Raw genomic sequence first — 25,356 nt, 5'->3', positions numbered from 1 at the left:
TGGGCACTTCAAAGCAAGCTGGGGTTTCAGCCCCGAATAATTTCCAACCCTCTCAGAGGAGACAAAAAACAGGGGAGGCCATGGGCAGAGGCTGCTGAGCCCATCCCCCTGTCTGACAGCCCCGTGGGGTTGGCCCTGCCCTGGTTGCTGGTTCTGGGGGGGTTTGAGGAGCTGGGAAGGTTGGGATGTGTTTTGTGTCCTCCTGCCTGGGAAGTCAGGCCGCTGGAATTCCCAGCCTAGGATGAGCATCCCACTGGGATCCCACACAGGGCTGGGAGAGCTCATCCAACTCCTCCTCCTCCTCGAAAACTTCCTCTAGAAAGACACCAAAGGAGCAGAGAGCCCAAGGCAAGCTGTCACCTTCCTTCTCCTGGATTCCCCTGAGCCAGGATCATCTCCTGCTTCCTGACTTGCAGCATCTCAGGAGGCCTCAAGCTGCTTGTTCACAGTACCAGGAGATGCTGGGGGCTTAGGAGGGGTCTGGCAAACCCAGGAGGAGAAATTTCAAAATTTCAACAGCCTGTGTGTGTGTGTGTGTTGGGGCAAAGTGTGGTTCTTTCTGCTTTTTTTTTAATTTATTTATTTTTATTTCTCTTGATTTAGTAGCTGACTGAAGCAGCAAAAGTGCTGCCCAAGCTCAGAAGTAAAAAAAAAAAAAAAAAAAAGTCTGATTCAAAGAGGCTTGAAGAGGCTCCTCAAGTCTTCTCAGTCCTTTCCTCCCCATGCTCCTCACCACCAGGTGCTGCAGGGCCAGTCCTGGAGCTCAGGTCCCTGCTCTGCAGCCTCAGTTCTGCTCTGTGTCTTCTTGGAAAGGGCAGAAACGAGGAGCCCAAAGCCCAGGCAGATGCCAACCCATGGGCAGAGCTCCTGGGCCAGCTCCTGGAACTCTGGTGTGGGTGAACTGGTGGGAAACTGGAGGCCACAGTGCTGGGAAGGGCTGGATGGTGGGGATGCTGCAGGCAGAGCTGGGGAAAGCACCACCAGGCTGGCTGGATGTGCTGGAGCTGTGGTCAGGCTGTGCCACGGGCTCTGGTCCAGTGAGTTGAGGTTTTTTTAATCCTGGTCTTGGCAGCCCCGCAGCCCTTTGCTCATCTTCTCATCGTCTGTCTGCAATTCACAACCCAGCTCTTACCAAGTCCACCACAAAACCATGTCCCTCATCTACTGAAACCCCTCCAGGGATGGGGGGGACTCAACCACCTCCTCCCCTGGCAGCCTGGACCAGTATTTAACCCTTTCAATGAAGGGTTTTCTTCTAATCCAGTTTAAAACCTCCCCAGTGCAACCTGAGCCCATTTCCTCTGTTGCAAAGGGACAAAAGCTCTGCTTGGGCACAAGGAAGTCAAGGGGGTACCCAGAGTCTTGGCTTTGAAGCTCTAGACCCCAAAACAGCCCCGGGAAGACCCTCTCTGTCCATGCCCCTCACTCCAGGGGTCATATTTCTCTTCCTGGGGTTTTGTCCATCTCCTTGCTTGATGCTGGAGCCCCTCCAAGGAGATCACAGGCACCAACTCACCTGGGCCACAGCCTGGACAGTGAAATAGATGGTTTTGGAGGGCTCCATGTCAAGGTTTGGCATCTTTTTTGGATCATCTCGCTGTGCACGAGAGGCACCCTGCAGGTGCAGCTGGGGAAAGAAGTTTCCAAAAGGATTTCCCGGGTTTGGAGCTGGCAAAGGGACCTTTAAAGGTAGAGGAGCTGGGAACAGAGCTCCTGGTGATGCATCAGGACACGCAGGAAGGTCCCTGTCCCACTCCTGGCTCTGCAGCCATATGCTGGGAAGCCAGGGATGATCCTGGAGGAACTCACCTGCTGGGAAGGGCCAACTTCAGCATAAACTGTTGAGTAATCTTCTCCAGGCTCTGCAAGGAGAAAGAAGCAGGAGGGTCAGGAAAGGAGCAGGAGTTGGATCCCTTTGGATGACCCTTGGTGCCACCAGGATGCTCCTGGCCAAGGGCTGAAGGGAATCCTTAAATCCTCAGCTCCCTCTGGAGCTTCTGGAGGTGTTTGTGATGGGGCTGGGTGGAGATGAGCATCACTTCTCATCCCCCCATCCCTCCTGCCCTCCTTGCTGCAGGACCAGGGTGGTTTTTTTCATCTCAGGGGCTTGCTAGTGAGGCACCAAACTTGGTTGTTATTGAAATATGAGATCCCCAGCAGCTTGTGGAGGGTGACACACGTTTTTCCTCCACCCATAATCACCATTTAACAGCAGCTTCCTCTTTGAAAAAGAGTGTAGATGTCTGGGGGTGTTCAACCCTTTGTAATCCCATTTTTGGGGTGAGAGTTTCAGTGCTCCAGCCCCACAGAGGAGCAGCCCAGGAGACTCCATCAGAGAGGAATGATCTAGGGGGGGAGGCTTTGCCCAGGGGTCCAGATGGAAGAGCTGGATCCAAATTATTGGCTGGGAGGAGCAGGTGGTCCTGGTTCTGGTTCTGCTTGGGTCTTGTCATCCCCACTTGAGGCAAGGCAGATGCAAAACACAAAGCAGGAATTCCCCCATTGGTGTCAGTTTTATTGCAGCTCATGGAAACAACCAAAAAAAAATGCATGGAAAAATTAAAATAGAAACTCTGTGAGATCCCTACTGGGCATTGTCTGGGTTGGAGCAGTGATGAGCACCTTGTGTCCCACCACAAAATGTCCCTGAATATCAGGGAGAGGAGATGGGAACTGTTCAGGTCTTCTGATGGTCTCCTGATGGCTTTTATTGGGCTTTTTGGCTGGACTCACCCCCTGAGCCCTGTGGAGCTGACCCAGAGGCCATGCCAAGGGTGTTCTTCAGTCCCTGCAGCCTCCATCATCCTCCCCACCTCTCCCAGGAGCTTCTGATCTCTGGCTCCAGGAGCAGCAGCTTGAGCTCCGTGGGGTTCTCCGTGGAGCCCACAACCCCTCGTTGCTCGTCTCCATCACCCCAGTTCTCTCTTCCCAAATCCCTCTTGCTCTGATGATCCCACAGCTGTGTTCCTGGCTCCTTCTGGATGATGTTTGCCAGCAAGAGGCTGGGGGACACGATGGCCACCACGATGTCCCCTGGGATTGTCCCTTCAGTCACTTCCATGGGTGGGGATGCTGGGAGATGCAGGGGTCTCAGGAGGTGATTTGCCAGGACCAAGCCACGGCATTGGGTGATTTTTCCTCCAGATCTTAAAGGCAACCAGGTTGTTCCCACGAGAAAAAAAAAAAAAAAAAAACAAAAAAGGAGGCAGGGAGATGCCTGGGGAGGCCCCAAGGTCCTACCTGTGCTCGGAGCCTTGGCTGCAGACAAAGGGAAGGTCCTCCAGCCTGGGGGAGGTGACAAGGGAGGGTGACATCAGCAGTGGCCACCAAAGCCACATCTGCAGCACCCCCAGCACCTGAGGATGGCTCTGTCTCACCTCCTGAGGGGTTGTTGGGGGCAGGGGAAGCAGCTCACCTTTGGATTTGGAGTAGAAGGCAAAGAAACCCACCACCAAAATCACTGTGACTACCACCACCACCACCACGGCCACCAGCCCAGCCTGACCTCTGGAGTTGGTGCCTTGAAGGAGAAGAAGATCTGGTAATGAAATCCCTCACTTCAGAACGGGCTGGGTGGGGGGCACAGGCACAGCTCTACCCCCCAGCCCTTCACAGGGACCTCCCCTCCCCCTTATTTCACCGTACCAGGGTCTGCCATGGAAAGGAGATGATGCTGCCTGAGGAGGAGCAGCTGGGAAACCTCCACCCCAGCCCCTCCATGGCTATGACTGTCCCCACTGGTGGCCCTTTGGGGCTCCAGGGACCTCCTGAGTGGGTTTTTGGGGTCCTGAGTGGGTTTTTGGGGTCCTGTGGGACAGCAGATGTAGAAGGGGCCACCCTCCCACCTCCAGCCCATCCTTGGTCTGTCTCTTGGTTGCACTGATGGATTTGGGATGCCCCTCACCCAGGAAAGAGCTCCAGTCCCAGGCTGGGAGGTTTTTTGGTTGGTTTTTTTTTTTTTTTTTTTGAGGGGGGGTGAGGAAATCTGGAAATGAAGATCCCCACCTCCCCTCTCCAATTTCCCCTGGTGACAAAACCAGCCCAGGGACGTCAAGAGCAAACCCCAAGTGCCCAGCAAACCCCAAGAGTGGGGCAGGGAGGGGATGGGTGGTCTCAGGCTCCCCATCTCCCCCCACCTCAGGCATGGGGAGGGTTAAAGGGGGGGTCAGGGTGGGTTGGGGGGACGCTTTTAGCTGACTCAGACACCCTCAGACACTTCAGAGCAAGGCTGAGCACAGACAGTGCTGGGGTCAGTGGCAGGTGGGTGGATTGTGGTGTCTGGCAGCATGGAGAGGGGAGAGGAAAGGGAGAGGGGAGAGGAAAGGGAGAGGGGAGAGAAAAGGGAGAGAAGAGGGAGAGAGGAGAGGGAAAAGGGAGAGAGAAAAGGGAGAGAGGTTAAGTGTCCCTGCTGGTTGTCAGGGGGGTTGTGGGGGGTCTGGGGAGCTGTGGGAGCAGGATGAGCCTCATCACTCCCCAGCCCCTCTTGCCCCCAGGGGTACCTGTGCAGAGGGCAGCAGGGGAGGTGACAGTGATGTTGTGGGTGCTGATGGGGTTTTGTGCTCTGCACGTGAGCACTGGGAGCTTCTCCAGGGCTGAAGCTTCCACCGGCACCTTGGGGCCCTCTTCCCACAGCCCATCCCCCATGCTCCAGCCATAGGAGATGTTGCCAGAGCCAGGGGCCTCCGCAGTGCAGTGCAAGATGTAGATGCAGGTGTTGGATGAGCAGTTCTCCACCTTGCAGGTCACCCTGGGCTCCTCCAGCTCCCCTACGGGGTGGGAGCAAGGTCAGAAACCTCCTGATCCCTCCCTTTAGCCCAAAGTATTAAAAAAAAAAACAAAAAAAAACAACCTGCCAACACTAAAAGGCACCTACTGTAGACATGCAGGAGGAAGCTGTAGAGTTTTTTTTTTACCCCTGAGATCTTTGCAGTGTAGGTACCAGAGTCTTCCATCCTCAGCTGGGCAATGGTGAGGGCGCTGCCATTCTGGGGGAAGGTCAAACGTGGCTTGTAGCTCTCATCAAAAAATGTGGCTTCAGGAGGATTTCCAGACTTCACAGTCACTATGACTTCATTGTGAAAGCTCCAGGCTGTAGCTTCTCCATTCAGACTCAGGAGGGAGAAGGTGACAGATTTGCCCACAGCCCCAGTCACCTCTGTCACATATGTGGTGCACGCTGGGGAGAGAGAAGCTGAGCTAAGGGAGGATGTCCAAGGAAGGGGATGGACCTGGGGGCTGGAGAAGGCAGTGGGGGGGATGGTTTTTGGCTGGTAGGGAGCAGTGGTTGGCCATAAAGAAGAGGCCATTGTGGCTAGACAGCCAAAGAGGTTCATGTTGGGCTCCATGATCCTAAAGGTCTTCTCCAAGCAGGATTCTGTGACTCTGAGTGACACAGAAACCCCCTGTGGTATCACTGCCAGCACCTTGGCTCAGCTATGGGTAAAGTCACAGAATTATGGGATGGTTTGGACTGAAGGGACCTTTAAAGATCATCCCCCCATGGGCAGGGACCCCTGAATCAGGTTGTACCAAGCCCAGTTCAAACCTGGCCTTGGATGGCATCAGGGTCAGGAAATCTCCTACCTCTCTGGGCAATATGGGGCAGTTAATCCCCACCTCAAATAAACAAAAATCTCCTTCAGATCCAGTCTAAATCTCCTCTTTCTTCAGTTTAAAACCATCACCCCTTGTCCTGTCCCTACAGCCCCTGCTAAAAAGTCTGGGCCAAAGATGGGCATGGGCAGGATGAATCCTCCTCTCATGGGAGGATTGCAGGGATTAAGGGATTCTTTTTTTTTTTGTTGAAAATAAACTCCTCAGCTCCCTGAGCTTTTAGATCCCCCCAAAGAAAGTGGCACCAGGTTCCCCTGCAGCTCTTTCCCCCAGGAGAAGGGGAGGGCAAGGGAGAGCACCTGCAGGTGCCCCATGAAACTGGAAGGAGGAGTTTGCAGAAGCTCAGAAAGGTCACACAGGTTCCTTTCCATTGCCAAAACTCAAGTTCAGCTCCACCAGCAACAAGAAAATTTGTTTCCTGTTCACAGAATGGTTTGGGTGAGAAAGGACCTTAAAGGTCCTCAAGTTCCAAGTCCCCTCGTGTGGGCTGGGACACCTCCCACCAGAGGGGTTGCTCAGCCCCCTGTCCAGTTTTGGAGCTTCCCCAAACTTGCAGCTGCTTCTCCCTTCTTCTGAGAAGCAGGGAAATAATTTCCTATTTTGTCTACTTCTCATTTTAAAAAAAAAATATTAAAAATCAGTAAATAAAGCGGCGCTGCCCCATCTGGGCTGGGTGGGGAGGGTTCAGCCCCAGTTCATCAGAAGGGAACTGCTCCTGGGTCTGCACTTCTGGGGCCTCTGTGGGGACATCTACAAACACCAGGCATCCCTGTCCCCATGGAAGGAAAAAATGGTCTGGAAGATAAACTTGAAGAGGAAACACAGCTGAAGCTGCAAATGAGGGGGTTGGGAACCTCTGTCCATCCTCCCTGCTTGAACAGAGGCAGAAAGGGTTTTCTGCTCCAAAAGAGTTTCCTTCGCACCAGGGGAAACCTCCTGGGCTTTCCTTTCCCCCAAGGAAACCACGGGAGCAGAGAAAACTTAGGAGAAGAGACCCTGAGCCAAGGGAACAAGCCCAGGACACAGAGCAGAAGGACAAACCCAGAAGTTGGTCCAGATGTGGCAGCAGCTCTGCCAAGAATGCAGCCAGAGAGGAACCAGATGAAGGAGGGACATGGAAATGAAGGCCCCCACCTCCCCTCTCCAATGACAAAACCAGCCCAAGGATGCCCAGAGAATCCCAAGAGTGGTTTGGGGAGGGGATGGATGCCATCCCCCCCACCACAGGGTCCTGCTGGGCATCTTTCCCTCTCCTTTGCCCAACGTCATCCTTGGGACCAAGCCCATCCTTGGAGAGCTCCAACCTTCCCCACCCCACATCCCAGCCCTGGCCCTCCCACTTCCAGCTCTCCCTAAACCACTCTCCTGGTGGGGTCCAAGGATAAAAAAAGAGCATCTTGCACTCACTGCCTTGGTGGAGGAGGAGGAGGGTGAGAGGCAGGGACCCGAACAAAACCATGGGTGTGCAGAGAAGGATCCTCCCCATCCAGTGTCTGCAGAGGGTTCTGGTGGTGAGAGGAAGCTGTGGGGTGCTACTTCTCTTCCTCCCCCTGAGATGGGGGGTTGGAGATGCCAGTTAGCCCCATCCAGCAGCTGGTGATGTCAGGGGAACGAGGAGGAGGAAAAAAAGTTTCATCGTACCCGAACTCGAGCTGAAAGAAAACTCGAACTGAAAAATGGAAAAAACAAAACAAACCAAAAAAATAAAAACCCAAACCCCGGTGGCTGGCAAAAGGGAGTCATGGGAGCCACGTGTGACAAGTGTCCCAGGTCCTCTAGAGGAACCAGCCCTAAGAGAGGCATCTGGAGTCCCAGAAATCCCAGCAAGTTGGGAGAGACTTTGAACCATCAAGTCCTGCCAGAGCAGGGTCACCTCCAGCAGGTGCCATAGGGAGAATCCTGGAATGGTTCGGGTTGGAAAGGACCTTAAAAACCACCTGGTTCCCCAGAACTGTGCTGATTCCCGTGGGCTGGTGTCACCAGTGCATTATTCATGAGGGAATTCCAAGATCCAAGCTCTCCATTGCCCTCAGGGTTCATCCCACCCCCCAGGGAATGAGAGCTGCAGGGAATCAGCCACTTCTCTATTTCAGGTTATTCTGGGAAATGGTGTGACACCAGCATCAGACCGAAATTCAAGGGGGAGGGGAGAGGAGGGGGAAGGGTTCTGGGCCCAGTGGGGATGTTGGGTTTGAAAATAACCCTGGTTCCTCCAAGCCAGGCAGTGAGGGGTGGGGGATTCTGCTGGGAGAGGGGTTACAGCAGCTTTGGACACTCTTGATCAAGTGCAAAGCCCCAAGATGGTTCAGCTCTAAATAAAAGAAAAAAAAAAAATCTCCTCTCTTTTGCAATATCCTGAGCAGGGGGAGATGAGAGGCACAAAAAGCCCCTCCTGAAGGAGGAGCCACCCTGTAACCCCCTTGGCCCCCAGGGCTCAGAGCTCCTCTGCAAAGGCGACTTCAGGATTAGTAATTTTTGGTTTTTTTTTTTAACTTGGATTCTTCCCCTCTGTGGAGCAGCTGATGTCCCCTTGGGGTGTGACACATGGCAGGGTGTCCCATCCTTCCGCAAGGACCAGGCACAGAATTTGGGGCTTTTTCTCCCAGTTTAGAGGCACCAGGACCAGGGGGACTTTGCCCCCCCTGCTCCAGGGGGAAGGGGCTGCCTTGTGCCCAGGTTTTTCTGAGGAAGCTTGAGAGGTTCAGGACAGATTCCTCTCCCCACTCCCCACCCCAAAGTCTGTCCCAGATCCTGCCACCAATCTGCCCCAAAGTCTTTATTCACCATTTTGTTTCATTTCCCTTTGCAGAGGCACAAGACCTGTTGTTGGGATTAGAAAAGAGCTCGGACTCGAAGAGGGGTTTGGAAAGAGTTTGCAGCCCTTTTCCCTTTCCCAGACCACTCCCAGCATCCCCACTCAAGTTTTTTCCACGGGGAAGCTGCTGCAGGAAGGGGGTGGTCAGGCCACAGCCAGGTGCTGCCTCCACCTTGGGTTCAAATTCATCTTAAAATCGAATTCAGCTGCCAACCCCATCCCTGCTGCCAGCAGTGGGGTTGGATGGATGGACGGGGGGGGATGTGGCTTCTTCCCCAGACAGTGGGGTTGGGGTTGGCACCAGCGAAATTCCTCAGTTCTTGAGCTGAAATTTGGGTATTTCAGAACCAGCTGGGAAACAGAAGTCAGTAATAATAATAATAATAATAATAATAATAATAATAATAATAATAATAATAAAAAAACCCTCTTTTCTGATTTCCTTCATGCCTTTTGAAGCCACATCACTGCTCCTCCCCGGTGTCACCAGCTGCCACCACCCAAGGGCTCCTTCTATTGAAGGCAGGGCCAGGCAAGGAGGGAGTGGGATGAAAACCCCCAGAGCAGGGGGGAGGTTGGGCTCCAAACCTGCTCCAACCACTGCTGATGGGCTGAGCCTTTCCCTCCCAGGCTCCAGCTTTGTGCCTGGCTGAAGGGTGATGTCCAGAGCCCTCTCTGGGTGCTTCTGCATCTCACCAACCACCCTCAGACCCAGCCTGGGGAGTTTTCCTGCTTTGCTTCAGCTCTGCTCTTTGCTCCATCATCCCCCATCTCCTCCACCATCCTTCATCTCCTCCACCATCCCCCATCTCCTCCACCATCCCTCATCTCCTCCATCATCCCCCATCTCCTCCACCATCCTTCATCTTCTCCACCATCCCTCTTCTCCTCCACCATCCCTCTTCTCCTCCATCATCCTCCATCTCCTCCATCATCCCCCATCTCCTCCACCATCCCCCATCTCCTCCACCATCCCTCATCTCCTCCACCATCCCCCATCTCCTCCACCATCCCTCATCTCCTCCATCATCCCCCATCTCCTCCACCATCCTTCATCTTCTCCACCATCCCTCTTCTCCTCCACCATCCCTCTTCTCCTCCATCATCCTCCATCTCCTCCATCATCCTCCATCTCCTCCATCATCCTTCATCTCCTCCACCATCCCTCTTCTCCTCCACCATCCCTCATCTCTGTGGTGAACTTTGCAGCCCCAGCTCAGCTCTTGTGCAGGTCAGAAAGGTTTTGTCCCCGTTCCCTAAGGGTGCAGTGGGGTTTTTCTCCAGCTGGGAAGGTGGATGCTGGGGAGCAGAAGCTGGGCTGATGCCTTGAGAGGTTCAGGCCATGGGCAGCATCACACTGGCATACACTGTGCTGGGCTCCTTGCTGGGGCTCTGCAGGGAAGAGCAGGGAAGAAAAGGGGTTTGTGAGGTGGCTGGATATGGGGCAGAGTGTGGGCTGGAATCCCAGACTGGTTTGGGTTGGAAGGAACCATAAATTCATCCATTCCCACCCCTGCCATGGGCAGGGACCCCTCCCCCAGCCCAGGGGGCTCCAAGCCCCATCCAAACTCCAACATTTCCAGGGATGGGGCAGCCACAGCTTCTGGGGGTGACCTGGGGCTCAGCACCCTCACCCCAAAGAATTTCTCCCTCCCTCCCCAAGATCTCCTCTCCATCTCCCCTCTTGCAGCTGGAAACCCTTCCCCCTCATCCCATCCCTCCAGACCCTTGTCCCAAGTTCCTCCCCAGCTTTCCTGGAGCCCCTTCTCCAGGTCTGGAGGTGCCTCCTGGAGGTATCTGAAGGTCATTCAGGGACTGGGAGGTGCTCTCAGGTCTCCCCAGATTGATGCCCAGTTGTGGTAAGGACCTCCCTGCAGCCCCCTCCTCCCCTTTACCTGTGGCTGGGGGACGTGTCCAGTGCTGGGGGCTGAGTCCAGGGGCTGCCCAGAGGCTGGAGTGTAGATGGGGGTGCAGGATGGGTGCTCGGTGGTAGGGATCCCTTTTGGCTTCTGTGTGGAGATCAGGGGATGAGCAGTGGCAGGAGGTGACCGTGGAGGTCTGTCCCATCCTCCATAGACCCACCAGTTCCTCCCCAGTTTGCAATGAGAAGGGTTCTGGGGAGGGGGGGGATGATAAAACCCAGGGTCTGCTCCCTAAGCCCCACCCTGGGGTGCTGGAGATGCAGCAGCTTCTCCCCAGCAATTCCTAAACGAATGGCAAGCAGCCAAAGCCCTGGAAGGACAGGGATAAGTGACATGGGGGGGCCCATGGGTACCCCACTCCCCCCTCTCCCCAGTTTCAGGCCCCATGGAGCTGTGGTGACATCCAAACCCATCCCAGAGGGGGACACAGCCCAAGGAAGATGCACCCAGCAACCACCCCTGTGGGGCTTTGGGTGCTGTTGCCCATCACAAGGCTGCCAGCACCTAAGACCCTCAGCCAAGAAACCCCAATAGGGTCATGGCCATCCCCCCCCCCCACTGCAGGGCTTGGGGTCCCATCACCATGGGAATGGTTCCATCACTATGGGACCTTTCTTTCCCCCGTGCTGGTCCTGGCTCACCTGCAACCTCTGGACTTGGGAGTAGATGGTGTGCACAGGGCTCTGCTGGGCAGCTGGGGGGTCCTGGTGCTGCTGATCAGCTGCTGGGGCTGGGGAAGGGGGGAACAAGTCATAGGATGAATCCCAGACTGGTTTGGGTTGGAAGGAACCATAAAACTCATCCAGTGCCACCTCCTGCCATGGGCAGGGACCCCTCCCACAGCCCAGGGGGCTCCAAGCCCCATCCAAGCTCCAACATTCCCAGGGATGGGGCAGCCACAGCTTCTGGGGGTGACCTGGGGCTCAGCACCCTCAAATTCAAGAATTTCTTCCCAATGTCCAACCTCCATTTCCCCTTTTCCAATTTCAAGCCACTCTCTAATGAGAATATATGATACAAATAATGAGAACTCGGGGTGAGATCCAGAACCAGAGAATCATGGAATGGGTTGGGTTGGAAGGAACCAGAAAACTCATCCAGTGCCCCCCCTGCCATGGTCAGGGACCCCTCCCCCTCATCCCATCCCTCCAGGCCCTTGTCCCAAGCCCCTCCCCAGCTTTCCTGGACCCCTTCAAGCACTGGGAGGGGCTCTGAAGTCTCCCCAGAACCTTCTCTCCTCCAGCCTGAACACCCCCAACTCTGTCTCCCAAGACACTGAGAGGAGCAGGGACCTCCCTGTGCTTTGCCAGCCTCTCCCTGTGCCTCCAGTTCCCCGGGGCCCAAGCTGCACCCATCCCCACCTCAGTGCCTCTGCCTGCACCCAGCTGCACCCTGGCCATCAGCTCCCAAGGTTCACCCCCACCCGTGGGTCCCCAGCCACCCAACACCTCAACTCACCAAGGGGCACGGCCCAACGGGCACCCACAAGGATGGTGAGGAGCAGCACTGCTGCCACGGGCACTGCCACCAGCAGCACCAGATGCTCCATCCTCAGCCTGGCACTGCCTGGGGTGGGGGACAGAGGGCAGTTGGTGACTGAGTGGTCAGCCTTGGGTCACCCTGAGCTTGAGCAGCTCAAAGCTTTCTTCAAGTCGTCACCTAATTTTTGGGTTGACGATGGTGGTGGTGGTGCTGGGACAGGAAACAAGGGGCAGGAAATGCTGCCTCTGTAGTCAGAAAAAAGCCAAGACCACAACCGGGACAGAGAAAGCCCTAAAAATATCTCTGGTGGCTTTTGAGAGGACTCAAGAGCTTTGCGTTGCAGGGGGACAGGGACAGAGCCCCACTCCTGCAGCCATAATGGAGGTGACACCCTGGCCTTGGGATTCTGGGGGGCAAGGGGTGAAAATCAAGCCTGACCCCCCCCTCTGGAGCATCCCATTTCATCTCCCTTTCCTAAGCAAGGCTCCCAGCTGCTTTTCCCAAGGGGACACTTTCTCAGCCCAGGTCACCTTGGGAGGTGGGAAAGGGGAAGCCACCACAGCACCCAGCGCCCAGAAAAAAGTCCCCCCAGGTCATGAGGGAGTGTCAGAAAAACCCAGGGACATACAGGGTGCCCCCCCAGAGCCTCTGGAGGGTTTTACCCTCCCCAAAGAGTCTCAAACTTTTAGCACGAGCCTGGAGCACGAGGGTGCAGTGAGCGTGGGGGTGGGGAGACACGTGGGACCCACAGAACCCACAGCTCCACATCAGGCATTGACAGGAAGGGTGGGGGAGCCACCCAGTAAAGTGACACAGAAGCCTGAAAGAAAGCAAGAAGCGAGGGGCCTGAAAGCACCTTGAAAAAATAAAATAAAATTAAAAGTTCCACCCCAGGAGGAGGTGGGAGAGAGCCAGGGTGACAGCTCAGGACTCACCCCCTTGCTCAGAGCTGCACCCAGAGGTGTTGAAGGTGACAAGCCAGCTGCTGACAGGGTTGGTGGCATTGCAAAGGCAGGAGATGCTCCTGTTCTGCAGGGGGTAGGAGAGGTGCAGGAGGCTGCCAGTGCCCGAGCAAAGCCCCAGGGTGCTGGGGTCATGGGTGCCCCAGGTGTAGGAGATGTTGTCCCCTTGCTCTGCTGTGCAGTTGAGGGTGATGGTGCAGCTGCCATTGGCCAGGTCCTGTCTGAGGAGTTGGATGCTGGGGTTGGCCACAGGCTCTGGAGAGAGGGAGAGGGCAAATGGTTGTGTCTGGGGAGGGAGGCAAACCTTGGCCCTGCCTGGGGAATCCTGCCAGGCATTCCTAAAGGCCTGGGATATTGAATCTGAGAACCACAGAATGATTCTGGTGGGAAAAGGTGTTGAGGATCTTGGAGTCCAACCACTGACCCAACTCTACCAAGCCCAGAGCTCAGCCACGTCCCCCAACACCCCATCTACACGGCTTCTAAACACCTCCAGGGGTGGTCACTCCACCACTGGGAAAGCCTGGACCAGTGTTTGACAACCCTTTTGGTGAAGAAGCTGGAGAGGAACCAGTCACCAGGAGAGAGATATGGGCTGCATGCACCCAAAGGCTCCTGGTGGTACCCAGCCAGGGCTCCGAGGGGGACACCTCAACATCTTTGACCACCACCCACCTCCCAGACCTTCTCCCAGGAGCACAAGAGCCTGGGGGCACCCAGCAGGCTCCTCCTGAACAATTTTTCTCACCATACACCTCCAGCTGGATCTGCCAGACCTTCTGCTCTGGCCCCTTGGTGACCATGTACTCGTAGCACTGCCTGTCCCTCCGGGTGGTGTTCAGGATCTCCAGGGAGAAGTTCACCTCGTGGAAGTGAATCCATCCCTTCATGTAGTTGATGAAGTGGCCATTCAGGTATTTGAGGAGGACCATCTTGCTGCCTGGATCCTCTGTGTCCCTTCTCCAGACAGCTTCCCCAGCGCTCATGGTGAGGTCCTGGAGTTCAGGAGGGACCCTCAACATTGTCCTTTTTCCTAAGGTCCCCAGCACCATCTCCCTCACTCCGTGGGTCCTCCCTGGGAATGGAGAGAAGGGCTGAGGGAGGCAGGAATTGGGCTTGGGTTCCACCCAGAGTCCCAGCTCTGCTGGAGGAGGGGGGGCACCCATGGAGCTGGGGTTGAGCCCGCCCTAAAAATCTGTGGACTTGGGGAGATCTTGAGTTGCGTCTGATAAATGGAAGAGATTCCCTGCCCACCTTCTCAGGCTTGGGGTTGCCCACTATATCCTACACCAGGAGGGAGAAGAGATGCCAAGTGCACCAGGGCTCCCAGTGTCCTCTGCCCCATGCCCAACACCCAGGACCAGCCCCAGAAACAAAGGAGGGACCTCCAGCCCTTGGCCCCACATCCTTGACCCTAAAGGATGCTGATCAAGGGCTCAGCTCAGGAGCCAGAGGGTGAGCATTGTCTTCTTCTCTTCCTCCCTGTGCTGACCTTTCTGGAATGAGGTGGTTCTGGTTGGAAAAGCCCTTTCAGATCATCAGGTCCAACCCTTCCCCCATCCCTGCCCAGTCCCCACCACCCCATGTCCCTCATCCCCACATCTCCAGGGCTCTGAAACCCCTCCAGGGATGATGGGGACCTGGGCCAGGCCCTGACAACCCTTTCCAGGGAGAAATTCTTCCCCACCTCCAACCTAAACCTCCCCTGGCACAACTTGAGTTGTGCCAAAAGTTCCTCTTGTCCCATCCCTTGTTCCTTGGGAGCAGAGCCCGACCCCCCCTGGCTCCAACCTCCTCTCAGGGGGTTGCAGAGAGCCAGAAGGTCTCCCCTCAGCCTCTTCTGCTCCAGGATCAGCACCCCCAGGGCCCTCAGCTGCTCCTCGCAACTTCTCCAGACCCTTCCCCAGCTCCATTCCCTTCTCTGGAGATGTTCCAGCCCCTCAATGTCCTTCTGGCCCTGAGGGTCCCAGAACTGACCCCAGGATTCAAGATGTGGCCAGTTCTTCATTTGCACCAGCTCCAGGTCTCCTGTGCTGGGCAATACTCCACGCAATGGCCTCCTCCTGATTTCTGATGGCAGAAGAAACACCCAAGCATCCCCCAGGGAAACATCATCTCCCCGTGGAGCAGGACTGAAGGTTCTTGACATCCTGGTCTGATGGGGATGCTGGTCCTGGGACAACGGTGCTGGCAGAGGTGGGAGCAGCCTGGAGAAGTTTCTGGGTGAAATCCAGAGGGAAGCAACGCTCGGGTTCTCTTGGCCAAAGGCTGCACTTGGGTGGATATCATGGCACCCACCTCCCACCAGCTCCAGAAACATCTGGGGGGACTTTTCATGTGAGAATCACAGGAGGAGCAGCCTCAGGGGTAAATCTCAGGTTGTTCTCCTCCTGGTCAAGCCGGTCCTAGGTGCATTCCTTGGAAAAGCTCACTGAAGAGGAGGGCTGCAAGGTTCTCCTGGTCCATCTCAACCACCTGGATTTCCTGGGGAGCCCACGGGAAGATCTCCTCCCCTTAACCTTTTTCAGCAGTGATTCATATTTGCCCGGGGGAAACAATTTTGGGGTTGTAGGAAACTTTTGTGGGGGGAGGTGTCAGATCAGGGCTGGTGCTGGAAAGGACCACGCTGGGTCACCCCCACGTTTCCTACCCACTGCTTTCCACTGGGCTGAACTTTTGCCCCAGAGGAGAAAAGCAGAAAGAAGGAAAAAACCCAGAATGGGTCTGAGGAGCCCCCACAAACCCAGTGGGGACCCCACAACCCACAAGGTGCTGTGACACAAATGGTTCCAGTAAAAACCACCCAGTGACTGCCAGCCCCACTTATTTTCTCCTGCTCAGTGGTGTGAAATGCTGCTGTTTCTGGACTCCCCATGAGGACCACATCTCCCCCTCCTTGAACAACCCTGCAGAACCTCCCCTGTCCACTCCTCAAGCCCATTTTTTGCTGATGCTTTTCCTCTCCCCCCTGGATTCTCTCTTTTTCTCAGCATCGTGGATTTTTTTGCCACGCTGGGGTCAGGCTCCTGCTGAATTCCCAACAGGAAAAGCCCTTGGCTTTTTACATCCCCTCAGAAAAGCCCCTCTGGCCCAGCAAGGAGCAGCTGCTTTGCAGGGAAAAGGACTCAGCTGGAGCAAGGTTGGAGGGGGAGGGATGGGAAGGGGGATCTCAAAGCACCTCGAACCATTTTCAAGCCCAGCTGGAAGAGCTGGGGGGAGGATTTGAACCAGCACTGGATAAAGAGCATCCAAGGGGAGAACCAGGATGAGTCCCAGCTCCCTTTGCTCTGCTCAGGGGCCCTAATTCACCCACAGATGCACCTTTGGTGCAAGCTCTGGGCCACTGAAACCAATTTTGCAGCACTGAGGGGCTGAGGAGACCCCAGGAGCACGGGTGAAAAGGCTCCTTGCCCCCCAGCCAGCTGGTCTGGGAGAGAATCCGACTCCTTCAGGACACCATGGACATCACCAGCCAGCCCAAGAGCTCAGGGCACCTGGGAAACAGTCACTGTCCCAAGGCCAGGACCTTTCCAGTTGATTTAATCCACTTTTATTGCTTGGACACCACCTCCCAGCCCACTGGCACCTCTGTGTCACAGAGAGCAAGACAGAACCTCCACCTCAAGTCCCTCAGCTCCCCTCTGACACTGAATTATTTGCTCAGGGCTCTTAATACCCCATTAAAGTACTCAGCAGAGTCCTTCAGTGGTGCAGCTTGGCTTTATCCATCCTCATATCTGCTCACTCCTCATCTTTCCCTCCCTCCTCCCTCAGCCTGATGAGGAATGAATTAGGGATGCAGCACACACCCAGCTCGGACTTTTGAGCCATTTCCCTCCAGCAGGAATATTTCTACTCCAGCTGCCCCTGCACCCCCTGCCCTGCTCACCATTTCTTCGTATCTGACCAAAAAAAAAATAAATCAGAGAATCACAGAACAGATTGTCACCTCCTGCCATGGGCAGGGACCCCTCCCCCAGCCCAGGGGGCTCCAAGCCCCATCCAACCTCCAACATTCCCAGGGATGGGGCAGCCACAGCTTCTGGGGGTGACCTGGGGCTCAGCACCCTCACCCCAAAGAATTTCTCCCTCCCTCCCTCCCCAAGATCTCCTCTCCATCTCCCCTCTTGCAGCTGGAAACCCTTCCCCCTCATCCCATCCCTCCAGGCCCTTGTCCCAAGTCCCTCCCCAGCTTTCCTGGAGCCCTTCAGGCACTGGGAGGTGCTCTGAGGTCTCCCCAGAACCTTCTCTTCTCCAGCCTGAACACCCCCAAATCCCTCCCCCTGGCTCTGGAGCAGAGGGGCTCCAACCCTTGGATCATCTCCATGGCCTCCTCTGGCCTGACTCCAACAAACACCCCAAAACCCCCAAAGCAACCCCAAGGATTTCTCATCCAGGAGCCCCATACATACCCCAGATGTGACCCAGAGAGACGAGGAGCCAGAGCCAGGTGCCACAGCCCATGTCTGGCTTCACCAAAGCACTGATGCTGCTGAGTTGGTTCCTATCTTCTGCTGAAAACTTATTTCTGCTGTGAGTGCAGATGTACCCAAAGCAGAGGCACAGACTCATGTGTTTCCTGTTTTTGGCTGAATAATTCTGACTTTTTTTTAAATTTATTTTCAATTTTTTTTCCCCTTTCCACGGAACTTATTCAAAGCATTTCCGGGCTGAGCCCCAGAGGGCTGGGTTAGGGCCAGCAAAAGTTTTCATTTGTCACTCTTTACAGGTTTTTGCCAGTCCTGTTCATTTGGAGATTTGGGAGCCCTATTAACCAGCAGTGGAGAGTGGGCCCCGAGGGGTGGTATATCTGAGGTTTTTGGTAAAACTCAAACCTGTAGCCTGATTGTTGGTGGTGCTGTGGGTAGGGTTCCATGTGCAGGTTAGGCCCAGCAAAACTTTTCATTTTTCACTCTTTACATTTTTTTGCCAGTCCCATTCATTTGGAGTTTTGGAGCCCTATTGAGCCACAGTGGAGAGTGGCTGAGGGGTGGTATATTCAAGGTTTTTGGTGAAACTCAGCCCCGTAGCCTGATTTTTGGTGGTGCTGTGGGTAGGGTTAAATGTGAGAGTTTAAGCCAGCATAAATTTTCAGTGTTCACTCTTTCCTTTTTTTTGCCAGTCTTGTTCATACAGATTTTTGGAGTCATATAGATCAAGAGTCGAGAGTGGCCGCCGAGGGGTGGTTTATTCGAGGTTTTTTGGTAAAACTCAAACCTGTAGCCCGATTGTTGGTGGTGCTGTGGGTAGGGTTCCATGTGCGGGTTAGGCCCAGCAAAACTTTTCATTTTTCACTCTTTACATTTTTTTGCCAGTCCCATTCATCTGGAGTTTTGGAGCCCTGTTGAGCAACAGTGGAGAGTGGCTGAGGGGTGGTATATTCAAGGTTTTTGGTGAAACTCAGCCCCGTAGCCTGATTTTTGGTGGTGCTGTGGGTAGGGTTAAATGTGAGAGTTTAAGCCAGCATAAGTTTTCAGTGTTCACTCTTTCCTTTTTTTTGCCAGTCTTGTTCATACAGATTTTTGGAGTCATATAGACCAAGAGTCGAGAGTGGCCCCCGAGGGGTGGTTTATTCGAGGTTTTTTGGTAAAACTCAAACCCGCAGCCCGATTGTTGGTGGTGTTGTGGGTAGGGTTCCATGTGAGGGTTAGGACCAGCAAAACTTTTCATTTGTCACTCTTTACATTTTTTTGTCAGTCCCATTCATTTGGAGTTTTGGAGCCCTATTGGACAACAGTGGAGAGTGGCCCCCGAGGGGTGGTATATTCAAGGTTTTTGGTGAAACTCAGCCCCGTAGCCCGATTGTTGGTGGTGCTGTGGGTAGGGTTCCATGTGAGGGTTAGGACCAGCAAAACTTTTCATTTTTCACTCTTTACATTTTTTTGTCAGTCCCATTTGTTTGGAGTTTTGGAGGCCTATTGAGCAACAGTGGAGAGTGGCCGCCGAGGGGTGGTTTATTCGAGGTTTTTTGGTAAAACTCAAACCCGTAGCCCGATTGTTGGTGGTGCTGTGGGTAGAGTTTTTACTTTCTACCAGAACTTCACCAGCCTGACACAGATCTTTACTTGATCCCCCCCAGAAGAAGAGGAAATGACCAAGAAGGAAATCATTTCATGGCCAGGAACATCTCCCTGGGGCTGCCCAGAGCCTCCCAACTCTGCACCGCAGCATCATCCTGATGGGTGCTGCTCCACGTCAGCACCCATGGGGCTGGGACCTCAGTGATGATGGTGACCACCACGCCCACCTTTGCAGGAAAGCCACCACCACCCCAAAAAAAAAAAAAAAAAAAAAAATCTGGACTTAATTCAGATTAATTATTAATCCATATCCCTTTGGGCTGCATCAAGGAGGAGGATGGGTGGGCCTAGAAACCAGAAAAAGCTGAAGCTTTCCCAAAGAGGTGGTTTGGGCTTCAAGTTGCTCAGGGATGGGGACTGTCCCCTCTCCTGAGGGTGCCCCCACATGGGTGTCCCCTCAGGTGGGGATGAGGAGTACGGGGAAAACCTTTGGCACTTGTTTTGTGCCGGGAAGGTGTGAGGAAACCTTGGTGGGGTTTGTGGTTTTCGTGGCATAAATTATTCATTTCCATCCGTGCCCTTGAAAATGGGAAAAGAGTTTGTGGGATTTTTTTTTTTTCCCCCTCTACTGTTTTCTTCAAGTTTTTGTTGGGATTTTTTTTTTGGTCTGGTTTCTAGAGGAGGGCAGGAGGGAGAGCAGGCAGCAGTAATTCAACCACATTTCCTTGTTTTCAAACCAGATTTCACCTCAGCAAGGAAATAAAGGGTGAATTTCCATCCCATCACTTTGCCATGGAGCCAAGGCTTGAAACCTCCTGTTTCATTGCCAGTAAATTATTTCTAAGGCTAAAAAAGCCTGAAAAAAAAATATATATGTAATATATCTATATTTAACCCACCCCAGCATCCTGCAAGGCTGCTCCTTCATGCTCTGAAAATGAGGGAGCTCCCTCCATTGGATGCTCCCTCCATTTTAACTAAAGCTCCCTTGAACCTCCTGGGTATCTTTTGGTCCTTACCCCCAAATAGCACCCAGAAGAGAGGAGAGAAGAGAGAGAAGAGAGAAGAGAGAAGAGAGAAGAGAGAAGAGAGAGGAGAGAGGAGAGAGGAGAGAAGAGAGAAGAGAGAGGAGAGAGGAGAGAGGAGAGAGGAGAGAGGAGAGAGGAGAGAAGAGAGAAGAGAGAAGAGAGAAGAGAGAAGAGGAAGAGGAAGAGGAAGAGGAAGAGGAAGAGGAAGAGGAAGAGGAAGAGGAGGTTCTGGGGAGACCTCAGAGCACCTCCCAGTGCCTGAAGGGATCCAGGAAAGCTGGGAAGGGACTTGGGACAAGGGCCTGGAGGGATGGGATGGGGGGGAAGGGTTTCCAGCTGCAAGAGGGGAGATGGAGAGGAGATCTTGGGGAGGGAGGGAGGGAGAAATTCTTTGGGGTGAGGGTGCTGAGCCCCAGGTCACCCCCAGAAGCTGTGGCTGCCCCATCCCTGGGAATGTTGGAGCTGGGATGGGGCTTGGAGCCTCCTGGGCTGTGGGAGGGGTCCCTGCCCATGGCAGGGGGGGCACTGGGGGAGCTTCGAGGTCCCTCCAACCCAACCCATTCTGTGATTTATTGATGCTAAAGCGCTGTGCTGCAGCCCCAGCAGCCTCCATCCTGGGAAAACAAAGGATTTTAATTGCAGCCTGCATTCCTCCTTCAAAGGCGACGTTTCAGGACTTTTGTTCGGCAGAGGCTGAGGGACGCGGGGGAGTTGGGGATGGGAGCAAACAACCCCCGGCGTCTCAGGGCCGGGAACAAAGGACAAGAGTGGCACCTGCTGGGCTCTGACCCACTTTAATTCCATCCCCGAGCGGTCTCCATCCGTCGGGGACATCCAATGGCAACGCCAGGATGTGGCCGGGTCACTGGTACCGATTCGGTGGCACCAAGCGCCCGCCGGGTTGTTCCCGGTGCTGATGGAAACTGGGAGAGACGGAAGGAAACTTGCCCGGCAGGGAGCAAAATTTGGCATCGACGCTTGCAGAGGGTCGGAAACGATCTGAAATATGCAAAATCAGCTCATTAGCATAAATTACGGCGCCCGTGCTGGAGTGTGGCACCAGCAGGAGGTGATGGATCCCTCAGCCCCCAGGCACTGGGCTGAGATGGTTCCGCTCGGCAGGAGAGGGGAGCCCGGGGGGTCCGGGCTGCAAAGGGGCTGAGATCACAAAATCCGGGAATGGTTTCCATGGAACATTAAATCCTCCCCAGTGCCCCCCCTGCCATGGGCAGGGACCCCTCCCCCAGCCCAGGGGGCTCCAAGCCCCATCCAAGCTCCAACATTCCCAGGGATGGGGCAGCCACAGCTTCTGGGGGTGACCTGGGGCTCAGCACCCTCACCCCAAAGAATTTCTCCCTCCCTCCCCAAGATCTCCTCTCCATCTCCCCTCTTGCAGCTGGAAACCCTTCCCCCTCATCCCATCCCTCCAGGCCCTTGTCCCAAGTCCCTCCCAAGCTTCCCTGGAGCCCTTCAGGCACTGGGAGGGACTCCTTGGGCAACCTGGGGCTCAGCACCCTCACCCCAAAGAATTTCTCCCTCCCATCTCCTCTCCTGAAGCTGGAAACTTGTTCCTCCTTTTGCCTGAACTCACAGTGAGGAGTTCAAAGCCCCTTTGCCTGCAGACCTTGGAATGGGTTGGGTTGGAAGGAGCCAGAAAACTCATCCAGTGCCCCCCCTGCCATGGGCAGGGACCCCTCCCCCAGCCCAGGGGGCTCCAAGCCCCATCCAAGCTCCAACATTCCCAGGGATGGGGCAGCCACAGCTTCTGGGGGTGACCTGGGGCTCAGCACCCTCAGATCCAAGAATTTCTTCCCAATGTCCAACCTCAATCTCCTCGAGTTTGAAACCCTTTCCTTTTGTCCTCTCAACACCCTTTGGGTGTTGCCCCTCTTGGGGCAATCAGGGCCGGGGGCTCAGCACCCTCCCCACCCAGAATTTCTCCCTCAGATCTCCCTCCACCTCCCATCTTGCAGCTGGAACCCCTCCCCCCCTCACCCCCCACCACCGGCACCAAAGATTTTCCAGATTTTCCATTCCCTCCATCGTGCCCCCACCATTTCCCACCAAACTCAGGGGGAATCACAGCCCCCCCCCCCCCCAGCACCTCCATCCCTGTGGGGGATGCACGGATCCCACTCATCCCTGTGCATCCTGAAAAGCAGAGGATGATCCCGGGAATTCCCTCATTGTGGCAGCCAGACATCCCCCCCCTCCCCTTCCCCAGGAGCTCCCAGTTAACGATCCCAATTAACACTGGTTTCACAGGGAGCTCTTTTGGGATTGGGGTGGGATGGGAACCACTGATGCTCCCCCCCATCAAATTCCCCATCTCATCTGAATCCTGAAGGAAAACTCTTGGCCTTGCCTTCAGGTTTGAAGCTGGAGTCAGCTTTTTTCCACCTTTTCTCCCAGACCTGCTCATCCTGTGGGAGAATGGGACAACTTAGGATCTTGGGGACATGGCCAGGGCAGGGACCTGACCCCAATGCCCACGGCCACCTCTTCCCAACCCGACACGGTGCAGCTGGAGCTTTGCAGAGGTTCAGACCTGGTTCACTTCAGAGGTTCCTGAGCCACAAACAAGGGAATTCCCAGCTTCATATTGGGAGAAAAAGAACCCCTTTCCCCTCATCCCCCCCCATCCCATCCCCCCCCATCCCATCCCATCCCATCCCATCCCATCCCATCCCATCCCAGGCCCTGCTCCAAAGTCTCTCCCTAGGATGAGTTTGTCCCCAGGATGCAGGGGAATGTCCTGGTCCTGGAGGAACAGGAGGTGCTGGAGATGCTCCCCTGGGAAACGATGGAGCGAGCCTGAGATTATTTATCAGCTCCTCCCCCCAGCTGGGAGCATCCCAAGGGGAGCTCTTCCCATTCTTCCAGGTCCTAAAGAGCCTGGAAACTTCAAAAGAAAGCAAAAGCAAAGAGGGATTCTTGGTTCCAAAGGGCTTTGCTGACATCTGGTGCTGAAAGAAGGTAGGAGGGCACCTCCTCCACGCTCTGGTCTGATCCAGGGTTCCTGGAGGCTGCCCCAGGGTGGTGGTGGGTGGGAAGAGCTGGGAAAAAAAAAGAAAAATAAATAAAATAAAATAAAATAAAATAATAAAATAAAATAAAATAAAATAAAATAAAATAAAATAAAATAAAATAAAATAAAATAAAATAAAGTAAAATAAAATAAAATAAAATATAAAATAAATTATAAAATAAAATATAAAATAAAACATAAAATAAAATTTAAAAAATATAAAATAAAATAAAATAAAATAAAATAAAATAAAATAAAATAAAATAAAATAAAATAAAATATAAAATAAATTATAAAATAAAATATAAAATAAAACATAAAATAAAATTTAAAAAATATAAAATAAAATAAAATAAAATAAAATAAAATAAAATAAAATAAAATAAAATAAAATAAAATAAAATAAAATAAAATATAAATAAAATAAATTATAAAATAAAATAAAATAAAATATAAAATTAATTATAAAATAAAATATAAAATATGAAGTAAAATATAAAATATAAAATATACAATAAAATATCATCCCCCAGCGACCCCCCCATTCTCCTGGGGACCCCCATCCTCCCCATCATCCCCCATCCCCCTGTGACCCCCCCATCCTCCTGGGGACCCCATGAGCCCCCAGCCTTCCTCCCAGCCAGGGATGGGGCAGCCACAGCTCCTGGGGGCAACCTGGGGCTCAAAATAAAGAATTTCTTCCTCGTGGCCAACCTCAATCTCCCCTCCTCCCCTTGTCCTCTCACTACACCCCCCTGTCCCAAGCCGTACCCCAATGTTCTTGCAGGGCCCCTTCAGAAGGTGATGAAGATGTCCTGGTCCCGAGGATTCGACTTGCAGGGAGGTCACCTTTTCTCCAGAGCTTTTCCTTTCTTTGGAAAACGGGATTGGGAGGAAATAAACCCCAGGGGGCGGGGTTTGAGTTCCTGGTTCTCCCCAGCCCAAAGGAAGAGGAGACAAGAGGAGGGGGAACCAAACCCATCTTCTGAGAGTGTCCTGGGGGAAAAGAGGGAGAGATTAAACCCAAGGGATGAGGGAGAGATGCCCCAAGGATGGGATCATGTTCCCAAGGGACAAGGGATGGGACAAGAGGAACTCCGGGCCTCAAGTTGTGCCAGGGAAGGTTTAGAGTGGAAATTGGGAACAATTTCTCCCTGGAAAGGGTTGTCAGGGCCTGGCCCAGGTCCCCATCATCCCTGGAGGGGTTTCAGAGCCCTGGAGATGTGGGGATGAGGGACATGGGGTGGTGGGGACTGGGCAGGGATGGGGGAAGGGTTGGACCTGATGATCTGAAAGGGCTTTTCCAACCAGAACCACCTCATTCCAGAAAGGTCAGCACAGGGAGGAAGAGAAGAAGACAATGCTCACCCTCTGGCTCCTTGATCAGCATCCTTTAGGGTCAAGGATGTGGGGCCAAGGGCTGGAGGTCCCTCCTTTGTTTCTGGGGCTGGTCCTGGGTGTTGGGCGTGGGGCAGAGGACACTGGGAGCCCTGGTGCACTTGGCATCTCTTCTTCTCCCCCCCCTGCCAACCCCCTGTCACCCCCCAGGGCAGGGCTGGAGTCCCCATCATCCCTGGAGGGGTTTCAGGGCCCTGGAGATGTGGGGATGAGGGACATGGGGTGGTGGGGACTGGGCAGGGATGGGGGAAGGGTTGGGCTGTTCCAAAGATCCTTTCCAAAATAATAATTCCATGTTTCTGGGGGACATGGATCACACCCAGCCTCTTGCCCAGGGGCCAGGGCATCCTCTCCCTGGTCTGCACCCCCAGCCTCTCCTACAAGCTGTTCCTACTCTGGGAGTCCCCTGGGAGCCCTGGAGTCCTCTCAGCATCTGGAAAAAAAAAGAAAAAAAAAAAAAAAAAAAAAAAAAAAAAAAAAAAAAAAAAAAAAAAAGAAGAAGAAATGTCATCCCCCCTCTCCACCCTAGAAGAGAAACCCAGGGCAGGGAGGGATGGATAATCCAATTATGTCTCAGATTTTGGGCAGGCAAGGACACTCTGTCTCCCCAGCATCAGGCCCTGGGATGGGACCATCCCACCAGAATCGGGGTGCAGGGACCACGGAACATCCCCCCCAGACTGCCCTGAACTCCCCCCCAACCTCAGCAGCTCTGGAAGCAGCTTGGATCATGACCCCAGGTTTGGTTTTGTTTTTTTTTTCCTTTTCCCAATTATTTCCACTCTAGATCAGGGACCACGGGGCCATGTGGAAGGAACATCTCTTTATCTTGTCCATCCCTTATCCTGCCCATCCCTTATCTCAACAGATGCCACCTCATTAAATCCCTGGCAAATATTTAATGAGCTTGGCCTGAGAGTGATTTCCCAACCATCCAGCACCTCCTTTGGCTTTTCCAGCTCTAGCAGGGATGTCCAAGGCCAGCACAGCCCCACCAAGGCCAAGTGTCCCCCCTGGGTTGTCCCCTACCCCAGGAGCATCGTGGGGAGGGGGGGAGGGGGGGTTTTAGGGGTGCATTTGCTGGAAGA

At 53.9% G+C, this 25,356-nt stretch overlaps 2 protein-coding genes across 2 annotated transcripts; both read right to left on the bottom strand.

Annotated features, from left to right (window-relative positions):
* Nucleotides 1-300: 300 nt before the first annotated feature.
* On the bottom strand, nucleotides 301-7,165 carry LOC139787770 (SLAM family member 7-like). Its single transcript, XM_071727073.1, has 8 exons — nucleotides 7,021-7,165; nucleotides 4,874-5,176; nucleotides 4,500-4,766; nucleotides 3,416-3,538; nucleotides 3,241-3,285; nucleotides 1,810-1,862; nucleotides 1,517-1,627; nucleotides 301-1,107 (listed from the first exon to the last, which is right to left on the bottom strand). The coding sequence occupies exons 1-8, from the start codon at nucleotides 7,097-7,099 to the stop codon at nucleotides 1,054-1,056; spliced, it is 1,035 nt and encodes a 344-aa protein (XP_071583174.1). The 5' UTR covers nucleotides 7,100-7,165; the 3' UTR covers nucleotides 301-1,053.
* A 1,693-nt stretch (nucleotides 7,166-8,858) lies between these two features.
* Nucleotides 8,859-17,349, bottom strand: LOC139787819 (signaling lymphocytic activation molecule-like). Its single transcript, XM_071727151.1, has 7 exons — nucleotides 17,207-17,349; nucleotides 13,543-13,869; nucleotides 12,768-13,049; nucleotides 11,809-11,916; nucleotides 10,992-11,080; nucleotides 10,324-10,437; nucleotides 8,859-9,820 (listed from the first exon to the last, which is right to left on the bottom strand). The coding sequence occupies exons 1-7, from the start codon at nucleotides 17,256-17,258 to the stop codon at nucleotides 9,764-9,766; spliced, it is 1,029 nt and encodes a 342-aa protein (XP_071583252.1). The 5' UTR covers nucleotides 17,259-17,349; the 3' UTR covers nucleotides 8,859-9,763.
* Nucleotides 17,350-25,356: the final 8,007 nt, after the last annotated feature.

This window comes from Heliangelus exortis, chromosome 27, assembly GCF_036169615.1.
Source record: "Heliangelus exortis chromosome 27, bHelExo1.hap1, whole genome shotgun sequence".
NCBI classification, from domain to species: domain Eukaryota; kingdom Metazoa; phylum Chordata; class Aves; order Apodiformes; family Trochilidae; genus Heliangelus; species Heliangelus exortis.
Note: the sequence above shows the minus strand (reverse complement) of the source record. Positions and strands in the feature narration are given on the sequence as shown.

Coding starts and splice junctions, on each gene's coding strand:
- LOC139787770 (XM_071727073.1), bottom strand. CDS start 7,099: ATGGGGAGGATCCTTCTCTGCACACCCATGGTTTTGTTCGGGTCCCTG. Junction 3,286..3,415: donor CTTCTACTCCAAATCCAAAG/GTGAGCTGCTTC, acceptor CACCTCCCCCAG/GCTGGAGGACCTTCCCTTTG. Junction 1,108..1,516: donor CTGTCCAGGCTGTGGCCCAG/GTGAGTTGGTGC, acceptor TGTGAATTGCAG/ACAGACGATGAGAAGATGAG.
- LOC139787819 (XM_071727151.1), bottom strand. CDS start 17,258: ATGGGCTGTGGCACCTGGCTCTGGCTCCTCGTCTCTCTGGGTCACATC. Junction 13,050..13,542: donor GATCCAGCTGGAGGTGTATG/GTGAGAAAAATT, acceptor CCCTCTCTCCAG/AGCCTGTGGCCAACCCCAGC. Junction 11,081..11,808: donor CCGTTGGGCCGTGCCCCTTG/GTGAGTTGAGGT, acceptor CCCCTTCCCCAG/CCCCAGCAGCTGATCAGCAG.